This window comes from Vipera berus, assembly GCF_964194415.1.
Source record: "Vipera berus genome assembly, chromosome: 3".
NCBI classification, from domain to species: Eukaryota; Metazoa; Chordata; class Lepidosauria; order Squamata; family Viperidae; genus Vipera; species Vipera berus.
The window spans coordinates 161,744,436-161,759,111 of NC_138204.1; the positions used below are offsets into that span (position 1 = coordinate 161,744,436).

Sequence of the window (14,676 nt, forward strand, 5' to 3'; positions counted from 1 at the left end):
GTTCAAATCACAAGGACCGGATGGATTATACCACAGGGTTTTGAAGGAACTGGTAGATGTGACCTCAGAACCACTGAACTATATCTTTCAAAGATCCTGGAGCACTGGAAGGACTGGAAAAGAGCTGGTGTAGTTTCCAACTTCAAAAAAGGAAAAAAATGGATCCAGAAAACTACAGACCTATCAGCCTGACCTTAATATCTGGGAAGAACTTGGAAAAGATAATCAAGCAATGAATTAGTGAACACCTAGAGGCAAACAAATTCATTACCAAAAGCCAACATGGGTTTGTCAAAAACAGATCATGCCAGACAAATCTTATTGCATTCTTTGACCAGGTGATAAAATTAGTGGACCAGAGGAATGCTGTGGATATAATTTATTTGGACTTCAGTAAGTCATTTGATAAAGTAGACCACAACCTACTACTTGATAAGATAGAAAAATGTGGGTTAGAAAGCATCACCACCAAATGGATTCATAGCTGGCTGACCGGCCGTACTCAGCATGTGGTCCTCAATGAAACTGCATCTACATGGAGGGAAGTGTGTAGTGGGGTGCCCCAGGGCTCAGTTCTGGGTCCAGTGCTCTTTAAAATCTGCATCAATGATTTGGATGAAAGGATAGATGGGGAACTCATCAAATTTGCAGATGACACTAAGCTGGCAGGAATAGCCAACATCCAAAAGATAGACTTAAGATACAGAAGGATCTTGGCAGACTTGAACATTGGCACTATGTAACAAAATGAAATTCAACGGTGAAAAAAAGTAAGGTTCTACATTTAGACAAGAAAAATCAAATGCACAGGTATAGTATAGGGGGTACCTTGCTCAATAGTAGTAACTGTGAGAAGGATCTCAGAGTTGTAATGTTGGGCACTCGGACCGAAGGAACAGCTGACACGGATATCCAAGAACAGGCTTTATTCAGCTGGGACAGGACGAAGACAGTGAGTGCCAGAGCTCCTTATATACTCTGGCTGCCGGCCCAACGCCCAATCCTAACAGAGGAATTTTCCTGCCGTACGCAGCCAACCAATCACGTGCTCCCCCACTGTTGCTGCCAGCCAAGCTGTTATGGAGCTGTCCATGAATTACCTCAGCTTATGTACATAACACCCCCTTCCTCCCCCCGAAATGACAATAAACGGTTAACTTCCTTAACATGCTTTGTAGTTGAACATGAATCTTTAACTCTTTTGATCCCTTGCCCAAACAAAGTCTTCCAGGTAAGCTGGTGACCTTCGAGTCCTGCCTGAACACCGTGGAAGTTTTGCGGTTCCTAACTCCGCCTTAACCTGGGTCAGTGTCAGCCACTGAGTTTCCTTGTCCACATGGGCTTCAGCTGGGTCAAGAGTCTCTGCAGGTTCTTCAGGTTGACTTGTTGGCTTTCCCTGCACAGTTCCCGGCTGGCAAGAATTCCTTGCTGAAGCTGTTGGTGGTGTAAGGTGGTCAGGCCATCTGGGTGGGGTTAGCTCCCTGTGTTTTTTAAGCTGAGTCTCCAGGGCCCGTTTCCTTAGTTGATTGATGTGCCTTCTAGAGTGGCAACCCCCCTCCCCTTTAATGATGTATGATAAGGGCCCTGTCCAGTCGACCACTACCCCCTGACTCCACTTGTCCCCTGGCCCATAGTTCCTAGCCCATACAAGGTCCCTGATGAGGAACTCTCGAGAGGGGTAGGGTCGTTCCGGTTCAGCAGCCGCCCAATCAGGATGAAGCCTGTCCAGCTTTGTGACGAGCCGGCGGCCCCAACGTAGCTCCACTGGACTTTTCCCAGTGGCAGTACAGGGGGTGGAGTGCTGAGCCAAAAGGAATTGGGCTAATTGGTGGTGCCAGTCTCCCCGGATGATGCAACGTAGGGCGTCTTTGGTTGACCTCACCATAACTTCAGCAAGGCCATTAGTGGATGGGTGGAATGGAGCAGATGTGATGTGCCTAATCAAATTGTTCTGGGTGAAAACCTGGAAAATGGCAGAGGTGAATTGAGGCCCATTGTCTGAGACTAATACATCAGGCAGACCATGAGTGGCAAAGAGCCCCCTGAGTACCTGTACTGTGCTGGCTGAAATCGTGCTGCTAACTGGGATTACCTCTAACCACCTGGAATAGCTATCCATGACAATTAGGAACATTTGCCCTTGGAATGGCCCAGCAAAATCCAGATGGACCCTTGACCAAGGATTGTGCTTTACTTCCCATTTGTGTACCGGGGCAAATGGGGCAAATACTTCCCATTTGTGTACCGGGGCTCTGGCCTGGCCTTTTGACATGAGTAGCATCCAGCTACGTGACATTTTATATCTTTGTCCAGGCCTGGCCACCACAAATAACTGCGAGTTAATGCTTTCATCTTCACAATTCCTGGGTGGCCCTCATGAAGTGCCTGTAGGACCTTAGTTTTATATTTATTGGGAATTATGACCCTGTTTCCCCACAAGAGACAGCCAAGGTGTGAAGACAATTCATGCCTCCTAATGAAGAAGGCCTGGAATTCGGTCCCTGGGCTTTTTGCTTGCCATCCCGAGGCTACCCAAGTCAGTACTCTACTAAGGGTTTTATCAGTTTTGGTAGCAGAAGCAATGTCCTTCGCTTGTAGAGGGCATTCAGGTAGTTCCTGAATGGCCAGAAACATAGGACCCAGGTGCTGGGTCCTGGTGCTCCTCTGGCAAGGGCAATCTACTTAATCCATATGCATTGCACATTTCCCTGCCAGGTTTGTAAAGCAACTTAAATGTGTATGCAGAGAGGAAGGTAGACCAACGCAAGATCCTGGGAGACAGGATCTGGGGTGTTTGTTTATCTGAAGTGAATAACCCTAACAAGCGCTTGTGGTCAGTGAAGATTGTAAATTCCCTACCATAAAGGTAGTCATGAAATTTTTTCACCCCGGCAACTATTGCCAAGGCTTCTTTGTCAATTTGTGCATAATTTCTTTCTGACTTAGAAAGTGTTCTAGAGTAGTATGCAATCGGTTTTTGTATCCCAACACTACCCAAATGACTTAATATAGCCCCCACCCCATAAGGGGAGGCGTCACACGCTAAGCAAATAGTTTTGCCCTCAATAAAATGGGTGACAGTTGAGTTGTTGGAGAGCAGTTTTTTCAGGTCCCTGAAACAGTTTTCATGAATGCTGGACCAGGTCCAAGGGGCTTTTTTCTCTAGCAACCTGTGTAGGGGTTCAGCGATGGATGCTTTCTGAGGCAGAAAAGCATGGTAGAAATTTAGTAGTCCTAAAAAGGCTTGTAGTTCGGTTTTGTTTTTGGAGGTTGGAGCCAATTTAATTGCCCTTACCTTTGAGTCTGTGGGGTGAATTCCTTGAGCATCTATCCTGTAACCTAAGAATTCAGTGGAAGTTAGCCCTATGATACATTTTTCTTTTTTCAATTTGAGCCCAGCTGTACAAAATCTGCAAAGTACAGCTTGCAATCGTTCAGGAAGGACCTTTTCAGATTCTCCTGCAATCTGAACGTCGTTGAAGTATGGACAAACCCCCGGGATGCATTTCAAAGTTTTTTCCATTACTTCCTGGAAAATGCCAGGAGCTACTGAAATTCCGAACTGCAGACGGTTCACTTTGAAAGCCCCGTGGTGTGTAACAATAGTCTGCATGTCTGCGGTCTCCTTGGTAACAGGTAGTTGTAAGTATGCCTGCACCAAGTCGGTCTTGGCAAATATGGTGCCAGACTGTATCACAGAGAGGACGTGTTTCACCAACATGACAGGGTAAGTGTGTGGGTTTAAAGCTCGATTGAGGGTGGCCTTGTAATCGGCACAAATCCTAACTTCGCCATTAGATTTAACTGGGGTGACGATGGGGGTTTCCCAATTACCCCCATCCACGGGTTCTAAAACTCCCAATTTAACGAGTTGATCCAGTTCATCCTCAATCTTTTGCTTGAGGGCGAACGGAACTCTCCTCGCCTTAATCCTAACTGGTAGGATATTGGGTTTAAATTTTAAGCTTATGGGAGGGCCTGTGTATTTCCCTAGGGAGCCATCAAATATGTCTGCAAATTCCTTGCAGATGGATTCAAGGGTTTTGGTCTTTAACTCCCCCCAGCCAAATTCCAAGGGTCTCAAACCAGTCTAGTCCCACTAGACTGGCTCTTTTTTCTACAGTTACTAACATGTCCAAGGGACCCCGGAACCCCTTAAACTTAACTGACTGGGTGGCCTTCCCCTTTAGTTTTATTGGGTCCTGCTGGAAATCCGCTAACTTGACTTTGGTTGGTTTTAAGGGAATTCGCTGCCCGCTTAGGTTGCAAATTGTTTGAAAGGTCTCAGAAGATATTATGGAGACTGGAGGTCCAGAGTCGACCTCCATCTCACAGGGAATTCCTTGTAATTGGACCTTGATTTTAATTTTAGGCCTAAGCAGGCGGTGGTTTACAGAATGACACCTTAACAACTCTCCCCTGTCAATAATTTGTGCAGAAGACCCAGGGTGCTCAAAGCCAGGGATTGGGGGAGTGTTATACCTGGCAACGGCGAGTCGCGTTCATTCAGGTTGTCGCGGTTGCAGCTGCAACAGACGGCCAGAATGTGCCCGGTCTTGCCGCAGGAGTGGCACTTGGCATTGTGGAATTGGCAGGTTCCCCAGACATGAGTGCCCCTGCAGCTGGCACATCTTGCCTCTGGATCTCTGATGCTTGGGTAGCCCACGCTTTTGTTGTTGGCCCACGGTTTTTGTTGAGTTTTGCTGAGGTCGCGTCGGGTTTGGAATTTTTCAAACTTTCGTTGGGTGGCGTTGACTTCTGGGTCATCATCATCCTCCTTGTTGTCACTGTCCATGGTGCTGCCTAGATGCACCAACCCATTAGGGCCGTTGCCCGGTCAGGATACGTTCTTTCCACGCCTGGTCTCGTGAGCCATGACTTCGCTAACGACTTTGGTCAGGCTCATCATAGGTTTTGTCACCAACTTCCTCTGAAACCGCTCGTCGCTTAGCCTGAAGACGATTCAATCCCGAATTTGATCTTCAAGATCTGGAAACCGGCACATACGGGCGGCTTGACGTATCACCGCGATGTAATCAGTCACAGCATCTGGCTCCTCTGAATGAATTGAAGCCGCCAAAATAGTTCTGACCTCCTTGACATGAAGTGCCTGCTGAGTTTGTCTGTGAGGTCGGCATAGGAGACAGTTGTAACAGGCTCAGGACTGCACAACCCGATGGCCACATCGTAGACATCCAGACCGCTGAGGCACAGCAAGGCAGCAGCCTTCAGTCGGTCCTCCGTGATGTGATTTACTAGTAGGTAGTCTTCAACCTGCCCCCAGTGTGACTCCCAGCGCTCCGGATAGCGGATGTCAAATTCTCGGATGTGTCCAAGCTTTGCCATGCTGTTCTGGTCTGGATACTGCTTCAGCAGGAAGTTGCAGGATGAGTTTCCTCTATCCGCTTCCCAGTGACTTCAGCTTACTGATTACGCTCTATGAAGCAGTATCCCTCCTTCGTCGCCAACTGTAATGTTGGGCGCTCGGACCGAAGGAACAGCTGACGTGGATATCCAAGAACAGGCTTTATTCAGCTGGGACAGGACGAAGACAGTGAGTGACAGAGCTCCTTATATACTCTTGCTGCTGGTCCAACGCCCAATCCTAACAGAGGAATTTTTCCGCCATATGCAGCCGACCAATCACACGCTCCCCCGCTGTTGCTGCCAGCCGAACTGTCAAACTCAGCTGTTATGGAGCTGTCCATGAATTACCTCAGCTTATGTACATAACAGGAGTCCTAGTAGACAATCACTTAAATATGAGCCAGCAGTGTGCTACAGCTGCAAAAGAAGCCAACACAGTGCTAGGCTGCAATAACAGAGAGATAGAATCAAGATCATGTGAAGTGTTAATACCACTTTACAATGCCTTGGTATACTGCAGCCAGTTTTGGTCACCACAATGTAAACAAGATGTTGAGACTCCAGAAAGAGTACAGAGAAGAACAACAAAGATGATCAGGGGTCTGGAGGCTAAAACATATAAAGAATGGTTGCTAGAATTGGGTAGGTCTAGTTTAATGAAGAGAAGGACTAGGGTGTGACATGATAGCATGTTCCAATATTTCAGGGGTTGCCACAAAGAAGAGGGAGTCAAGCTATTGTCCAAAGCGCAAGAAGGCAGGACAAGAAGCAGTGGATGGAAATTAACCAGAGAGAAGCAACCTAGAACTAAGGAGAAATTTCCTGACTGTTAGAACAATTAATCAGTGGAACAACCTGCCTCCAGAAGTTGTGAATGCTCCAACACTGGAAGTTTTAAAGAAGAGACTGGACAACCATTTGTCTGAAATGGTATAGGGTTTCCTGCCTGAGCAGTGGGTTGAACTAGAAGACCTCTAAGGTCGCTTCCAATTCTATTATTTATTTTTGTTGTTATTGTTATATCATTATTATTATTATTATTATTATTATTATTATTATTATTATTATTATTATTATTATTATTATTATTATTATTATTATTACAATGCAGCTGTTAAAGCTCTAGAAGTTTTTTTTTTCCTTCCAGGCTTATAGGGAAGCTTGAAAATGTTTTAATGGTCTGCTCAGAGGCACCTCCATTCTATTTTCAGCAACTGTCTCCTCCTTAACTGTTAATTTAATTCACAGTGGCACAGTGACTTGCAAAATCAAGTCACTGGGCCTCAGTGAAGCTGACATGAACACAATTCAGCTGGCTGCTTTCTTTCAGCAGAGGCCTGCATGTGTAAAGGACAGGATAGAAGCTTCTTGCATCTAGAATTAGGCAGCATGCATCTACTGATCTAATGCTTTGAAGAGAGGGATAAAAATATTTCAGTCTGGAGTGCCATTCAGTAGCACATTTCAATTAAAGCTTCATTAAATCGGAGTGCGTCTTCCACTTAACATCACTAATTAACTAGGTATCCCAGTGATTGAAGCTGAATTAAAAGTTTATACTGTTCTTCTAATAAAATGGCACACACCTAGCGTGACATTTGCTTATTTTTATTGACATTTATTACATTTATATTCTGCTAATGGATGGAAACTAATCAAGGAGAGAAGCAACCTAGAACTAAGGAGAAACTTCCTGACAGTTAGAACAATTAACCAGTGTAACAACCTGCCTCCAGAAGCTGTGAATGCTCCAACACTGGAAGTTTTAAAAAAGAGACTGGACAGCCATTTGTCTGAAATGGTATAGGGTTTCCTGCCTGAACAGGGGGTTGGACTAGATGACTTCCAAGATCCCTTCCAACTTTATCTTTATCTTTATCTAACTTTATCATCATCATCATCATCATCATCATCATCATCATCATCATTATTATTATTATTATTATTATTATTATTATTATTATTATTATTATTATTATTATTATTTACAGATCACAAGATATCTAGTAACAAAACATTCAACAGTAGAGGAAAAGGCATGCAATAAATGCAATGCAGACCAGGACTTAGTAGAGCAGCCATAAAGATCTCAGAAAACCCTGGGATACTTGTATATCTGCAAAGATCAGACTCATGCAAGCCATAGTGTTCCCTGTGATATTCTGTGAAAGTTGGACTTTGAAGACGCAGGATAAGAAGAGTATTGATACTTTTGGATTTTGATGTTGGTGAGGTCTCTTGAGAATACTACGGACAGTCAACAAAACAAAGAAATAAATCACAGAATTAATCAACCCAGAATTCTCACTCAAGGCACAAATGACCAGGCTCAAATTATCCTACAAACTAAATATTATGGCAAAACTAACAAATGAGCCTTTATTGTCAAAGTACAACTATGTATACTTTGAGATTGGCTGAGCCTCCCTTCGTGCCCCCCCCACAACTCACAGTGACAACAAACCCTCCATCTTGTTACACCATGTGAGCTAATTGCACAACACACCGGCCTCACAAGTCAGTCATACATAAAATTATAAAATTATTTCCCATTCAAGAGCCTAGCAGCCCATCTCCTACCCAATGGTAGGAGAGTAAAAAGATACTGACCAGAGTGTGAGTCATCCCTAAGAATTTTGCTCACTTTTCCAAGGCAACGAGCTCTGGCAATGTCATCCAGTGGTGTCAGGGGACAGCCCACAATGTCTTCTGCTGTGCTCACCACCCTCTGTAATACTTTCCTATCCGTGGCTGTCAGGCCAGCATACCAAACCACAATACAGTGCGAGAGGACGCTCTCTATTGTAGACCGGTAAAAGAGGGTCTGAAGAAGGCTTTAATATTGGGAAAGGAAGAAGGAAAGTGAAGAAGAGGATGACCAGCAGCAAAGTGGATGGACTCAGTTATGGTGGCTATGAGTTCACAACTGGAAGTCCAAAAGGACTAGGTTATGGACAGGTTGTTATGGAGAAAAATTATGTATGTGGTTTTTAGGAGTCAACAGTGAGTTTGATGGTATACAATCAATACATTAAAACATCCATCGTTTATATGGCTCTCATATCATGTCACCGGGCAGTACGCAACAATCCAATAAAACAATAAACAAATAAAACAATAATTATCTAAAAAAACATTATATAATAATGATTTTTAAAAGCATTAAAGAAATCTAAAAGCAGAATTAAAATATGAGAAGAAAATAATAGGTGGAGGGATGTTAATAGTAATGGAGCCACCTCATGAGTTCTTTCATCCCTGGGAACGCCAGGCCTGCTGATATAGGCAGGCCTTAAGAGAGCTTTGAAATTATGACATTGTAAACCGCTCAGAAAGTGCTGTAAAGCACTGTGGAGTGGTATATAAGTCTAAGAGCTATTGCTATTAATATTACTGATATGATCCTGAAGGTAACCTACTGCCAAACCATAAAGGGCTTTATGGGTTAAAAGTTTTAAATTAAACCCAGAATGTAAGCAATAACACATTTTGGAAGTTAATCATAATCATAATCATAATAGTAAAGTTGGAAGGGACCTTGGAGGTCATCTAGTCCAACCCCCTGCTCAGGCAGGAAACTCTATACCATTTCAGACAAATTGCTGTCCAATCTCTTCTTAAAAACTTCCAGTGTTGGAGCATTCACAGCTTCTGGAGTTTAAAAAATGCTCAGGAATGGTTTAACAGCAATCATTTTCCTTATCAACTTTTTTTTACAGATAATATATTAGGGTTTTTTTTACCAGAAAATAAAAATCCTTTGGGGTTCTACTGATGAATTTATAGGTAAAATATCCAACAACAGATGGAATAATGTGATACTCTAAGCCTTAGCAAACGCTGTAGGTCTTCTTTTGCCTGACAGAGAGGTTTAACAGCAATCACTTTCACTATCAACTTTTTTTTACAGATAATATCTTAGGGTTTTTTTACCAGAACATATAAATCCTTTGGGGTTCTACTGATGAATTTATAGGTAAAATATCCAATAACAGATGGAATAATGTGATACTCCAAGCCTTAGCAAATGCTGTAGGTCTTCTTTTGCCTGACAGAGAGGTTGATTTGTATTTAAATTTAAAACCTGGGTGAGAAATGAGTTAGATATTAGTTTTTCTCATAGCAATATGAGAAAAAATGAGAGTGCTTGGGAATATCTTTTTTCCCTGGGTGTAATCTCCCCAAAGGCCCTTGGGATAGTGTCAGATTTAGATCTAGGAGACAGACAATTCCCAAGGAGAGATGAAATTGTCTTCAGTAGATGGATTGTAGTATCTGTTCTTCAGTAGAAAATGTTCATACCAGACCTCAAGGATATGAAAAGCTATCAGAATCCTGTAGGGGATCATAGCTGCATTACTTGATTGGAGTTTCTTTCTTCCAAGCCATACCACAGGCATTAAATTAGGAATTGATGCACTGCAATTGTTTTTTTTTTCTTCTGACCAGAATCTTGTATTATTATTTTTTCCATTCTACTGCAACTGGAAAGTTAAAAGAATAGAGCAGCTCACATGCATACATGCGAGCATGCATACTTTCAAAAGCAAAATGTATGAAAAAAGAGTGATCATTAATGCATAAATAATATAGGGGAGAAAGGGGGAAACCATGCCTTAGCAGTTTGTCTATTTTGTACCCCTTTTTTTCTTCATTTTACTGATTTATAAAATGTATGGACATTCAGGCTGGACTGCAATAAAACATAATTTTAAACAAGCCAAAATTGTTTATTAAAAAATAGCCAATAAATTTTAAGAGCAGTATTAAAATAACTGACAAAATCAGTTTAAAATCTTTAACCTGAATTCCATTCATTAAGTTTACTACTTCCATGGAGAATAACGGTAAATCTGAATGTAATTCAAGAATCTTTGCTAATTTATTTATTGCAAAGGGTCTCTCCAATTAGTGATATACTCTGTTTTCCCATTTATGATTAATTTTCATATTCTATTGTTATTCTGAAATTAAAACCTGGCTCATAAGGAGATGTGTTCTCATTAAGCTTTCATTTAAAATATTTTTCACCATGTAGATAAAATAATATGTTTTAGGCAAATGTAAGAAGGACTAGACCAGGGGTGTCCAATTTTGTCAACAAGACTTGTAGACTTCAACTCCCAGAATTCCCTAGCTGCCAACCATGCTGGGACTTGAAGTTCTCAAGTCTTAAAATTGCCATGTTTAGACTGTACTGTACTGTTTAAGATAATGACATCAAAGGCATGGAAGTAGGAATAGCCTTGACAGGGAAGCAGAATCCATCAGGAATTCCACCTCAAACACGTGCCTTGGAAAATCCTTAACTGGAGCTGGTTTCTTAAATTCAGTTATCTGAAAAGGTTGTTCTGCCCTCTATAGGTACTGTAATGATCCATCCTTTATAATAAAAAAACAGTCCTTTATTTCAGAAAGGTGTCCTTTAGCTTTCTTTATTTTTCAGTCATTTTTGACTTGGCAAGTGTTTTGATCATTTAACTTTTTACTGCACAGTGGTACACTTAATAACTATTCTTCCACATTAATGTGAAAAAAAGGAAATTGAATTGTCTTTTTAATGTAAAGTTACATTTACTGTTTGATTTTAGGTATTTTTATTAGGAAATGTTTTTTTTCCTAAAGGATTTTTTTTTGGTTTTGCTCTTAAATTTCCTTTGAAAAGCAAAGTTATAAACATTAAAACAATTATTATAAACAATAAGCAATGTGTTTATCCTTATGAATGTCTTTCAGATTTTTCCTTTTTTCAGGATTGTCCTTTATATTTTCCAAGAAAATATGGTCACTCTATCTATAGGCAATGCTTCTAAATTGGTATGAATTTAGTTATCTGCCCAGGTATGGATAGCACAACTTTGCCTCAGTACGTCAAATGATATGACCCTCTTCAATGGGTTTTACATCTCTTCAAAGCTCCAAAGAGACTCATGCATCAAAATTATTCCAGCTTTTTTCCATATCTTATTGGAAGTTTCTTCTGGCTGCTGGAATGGTCAGAGAAGACAATTCTCTGTTGTGAACTGCAAATGTGAAGCAACATATCACTTTACTTTTAGAACCAAGGGAAGGCACATTGATTTGTGAAACAGCTTTAAAGCTTGTTATATTCCAACTGTCATTCCATCCCTGACAGTTTTTATGACCATAATGGCCCTCATTCCTCACAGAAATCCAAAAATACAGAACATAAAATAGTTACAAAGAAGCTCTATCTTACTGCCATGGACAACCAAAATCAGCTTCCTTATCCATTCACAAAGTGGGATTGAATAATGCTATAGCATTATTATACAATGCTAAACAAGTGGATAACATTAAGACAGCACTTAATTTCAAATAAAGGACAATTCTACTTCCTCATCCTTCATGAAATAGGTACCTCCACCAAGGATTACAGAAAGTGAGTGACACTTTTGCAGATCATATTTCATGTTCTAAAGGAATTTTTGCATCTTTAGAACTAAGATTGTGATGTTGATGACATTATTTTTTCAAAAAACAGATATTAGCCTTTTCTCAATTTGGCCCAATTAGTCTTTAATGGACTAATATTATACAATAAATAGAAATGTAACAAAATATCGTAACTGAGGGGATCAAGTTTCTGTCCAAAAACAAATATTTTTGTAACAACTGGATAGTTCATTCTATGTTTTCTCAGGTACCTCAGTGATTCAGGTGACGGCAACATATCCAACAGGTGTTCGTCTGATTTATAGTATTCTGCCAGAACAGCCCTATTTTTCTGTGGAACCAACTTCAGGTATTGTTTCTCTTCTAACTTAAGTATCACCAACAAATCATCTAAGTATATTGTATTGCATAATTTTTATCAGATTCATTTTTGTGATTATTTCACAAAATAAATGTGATTTAATTCAGTAAGATTGTAATTTATAATTTATTAATTAGATTTATGTACCACCCATCTCATCTAGAAAATTGGAAATGTACAGTATTATTTAATGAATCAAGGGCTTGAGCTATCATGAGCTAGTTTCAATCTAACAATCTTGCTTGGGTAAACAAATGTATACTATCACAACAATTTGATTTTCCTCCCTTATTTAATAAATTATATGACTAAGTATAAATTATATGATTTCTTTCTCCATGCAGAGATGTAAGTTTGCTGTAAAACAAAATATTCCGTACTATAAGTTTGAAATTTGGTCTCTAACAAAGAGTTAGGTTAATAAATATCATCCAGATGCTTTTAAAATGCAACAGTATTTGGAAAGCTATGTGGCCATGTCATTTCAAAATAATAGTGTAGAATGTAAATGCTTGAGTAAACAAATGTATACTATCACAACAATTTGATTTTCCTCCCTTATTTAATAAATTATATGACTAAGTATAAATTATATGATTTCTTTCTCCATGCAGAGATGTAAGTTTGCTGTAAAACAAAATATTCCGTACTATAAGTTTGAAATTTGGTCTCTAACAAAGAGTTAGGTTAATAAATATCATCCAGATGCTTTTAAAATGCAACAGTATTTGGAAAGCTATGTGGCCATGTCATTTCAAAATAATAGTGTAGAATGTAAATGCTTGAGTAAACAAATGTATACTATCACAACAATTTGATTTTCCTCCCTTATTTAATAAATTATATGACTAAGTATAAATTATATGATTTCTTTCTCCATGCAGAGATGTAAGTTTGCTGTAAAACAAAATATCCCGTAGTATAAGTTTGAAATTTGGTCTCTAACAAAGAGTTAGGTTGATAAATATCATCTGGATGCTTTTAAAATGCAACAGTATTTGGAAAGCTATGTGGCCATGTCATTTCAAAATAATAGTGTAGAATGTAAATTAGAACTAGTGAGATATTGAGGTGCTAGGGAATTTGTACTTGTGGAAAGGGTATAATGTTTGGAACACTGTATCTTAAAGGTTAAATGATGTAAAAAAAGTGAATATGACAGGTTTTTCTGTCATATTCTGTCATATTTTTTTATTTAGTATTAGAATTCAGGCAAATTGCAATGAAGCTAAATGGAAGAAATTCAAGTCATATAAAAAGAATAAAAATTCAGGTAGCACAGAGTTAACTAAAATATCAAAAATATAGCATTTTTTGATAAAGCTATTGAGAATAACACTATTAAAATGATCATTATTATATTTATTGATTGATCATTTTAAATTTATGTATAAAATTAATATAGCCACCCAAATTTGACTATATTTACTATTTGCTCTTACATCACTGGTTTGCCACTGGAGAGAAGAATTATATACTAGTTGTGTTTGGGGTTTAATCTACAATAGCTATTATGACTTTTTTTAAAAAAAGAAATATTAAACATTAAATATTATAATTGTAGTAGTAAAAACTGATGCAAACTAAAACAAAAAAAGAGTAGAGAGAAAAGAAAAAAGCAGAAAAAAGGAAGAAAAAATTGTTTATAGTAAAGAAAAAGAAAAGAAATAAAGAAGTAACTTCCACAAGAAGTATAAACAATATTAGTAACTTTTTACTTCCTTTTAATGTATAAACAATGATATCTTCATCCCATGATCCATGTCTTATCCATAAACACATTCATAAAGTATTGTCATTTCAGCAAAAGTCTACAAGGTTGCCAGAAAAAAAACAACAACCCAGTATATTTCAACTTTGATCAAGTAATCTAACTTTCTATTCCTCCATTTTATTCCTAATAGTTTTAATCTTTACTCCACTCAAATAATGTCACCGAATTTGATTTAATTTTATTTCTCTGTTATTCCTTCTCACAAGATTCATCCAAGTTTTGACAAATCTCTTTTGTAAATCCAGTATGAAAGAATTATCCAGCTCACGCTTCTGGTTTATTGTTTGTCACAAAATGGTTGTTTTCTACTCCTTCTATATTTTATAGGTGTGGTTAGAACGGCTTATCCAGGGGACAGAGAAACCCAAGATAAATATTTTGTTGTTATCAAGGCTACAGTTGAACAAATTGGTGGACCTTCAGGAACAACAACAGTAACTATTAATCTCTCTGATGTTAATGACAATCCTCCTCGTTTTCAGCATAGTAAGTTGAATGTATTTCCATTTTTTTACTGTTTTAATACCCATGTAATAAAATATTCTATTCATAGTATGTTAACAGTAATCAAAAGCTAGTATTACACTGTGTCTGTATTTAATAATTATTATGTATGAGCTTGATTACCCTCACCAAGGAACCTTAAGCAAAGTTGTTTTGCCATGGAATTCTTAGTACCAATATATAAATACTATGTACCAATAATTTGTGCAATAATTTTAATATAATAAATACAATCATATCATATATTCCATTG

At 39.0% G+C, this 14,676-nt stretch overlaps 1 protein-coding gene across 1 annotated transcript in view; it reads left to right on the plus strand.

Moving 5' to 3' along the window:
* LOC308665629 (cadherin-19-like) overlaps positions 1-14,676 on the plus strand; it is an 89,782-nt gene that overhangs the window by 37,738 nt on the left and 37,368 nt on the right. The window contains exons 4-5 of the mRNA XM_081323707.1: positions 12,032-12,133; positions 14,247-14,405. Of these exons, the coding sequence (XP_081179833.1) occupies positions 12,032-12,133; positions 14,247-14,405 (261 nt within the window). The remainder of the gene's footprint in view (positions 1-12,031; positions 12,134-14,246; positions 14,406-14,676) is intronic.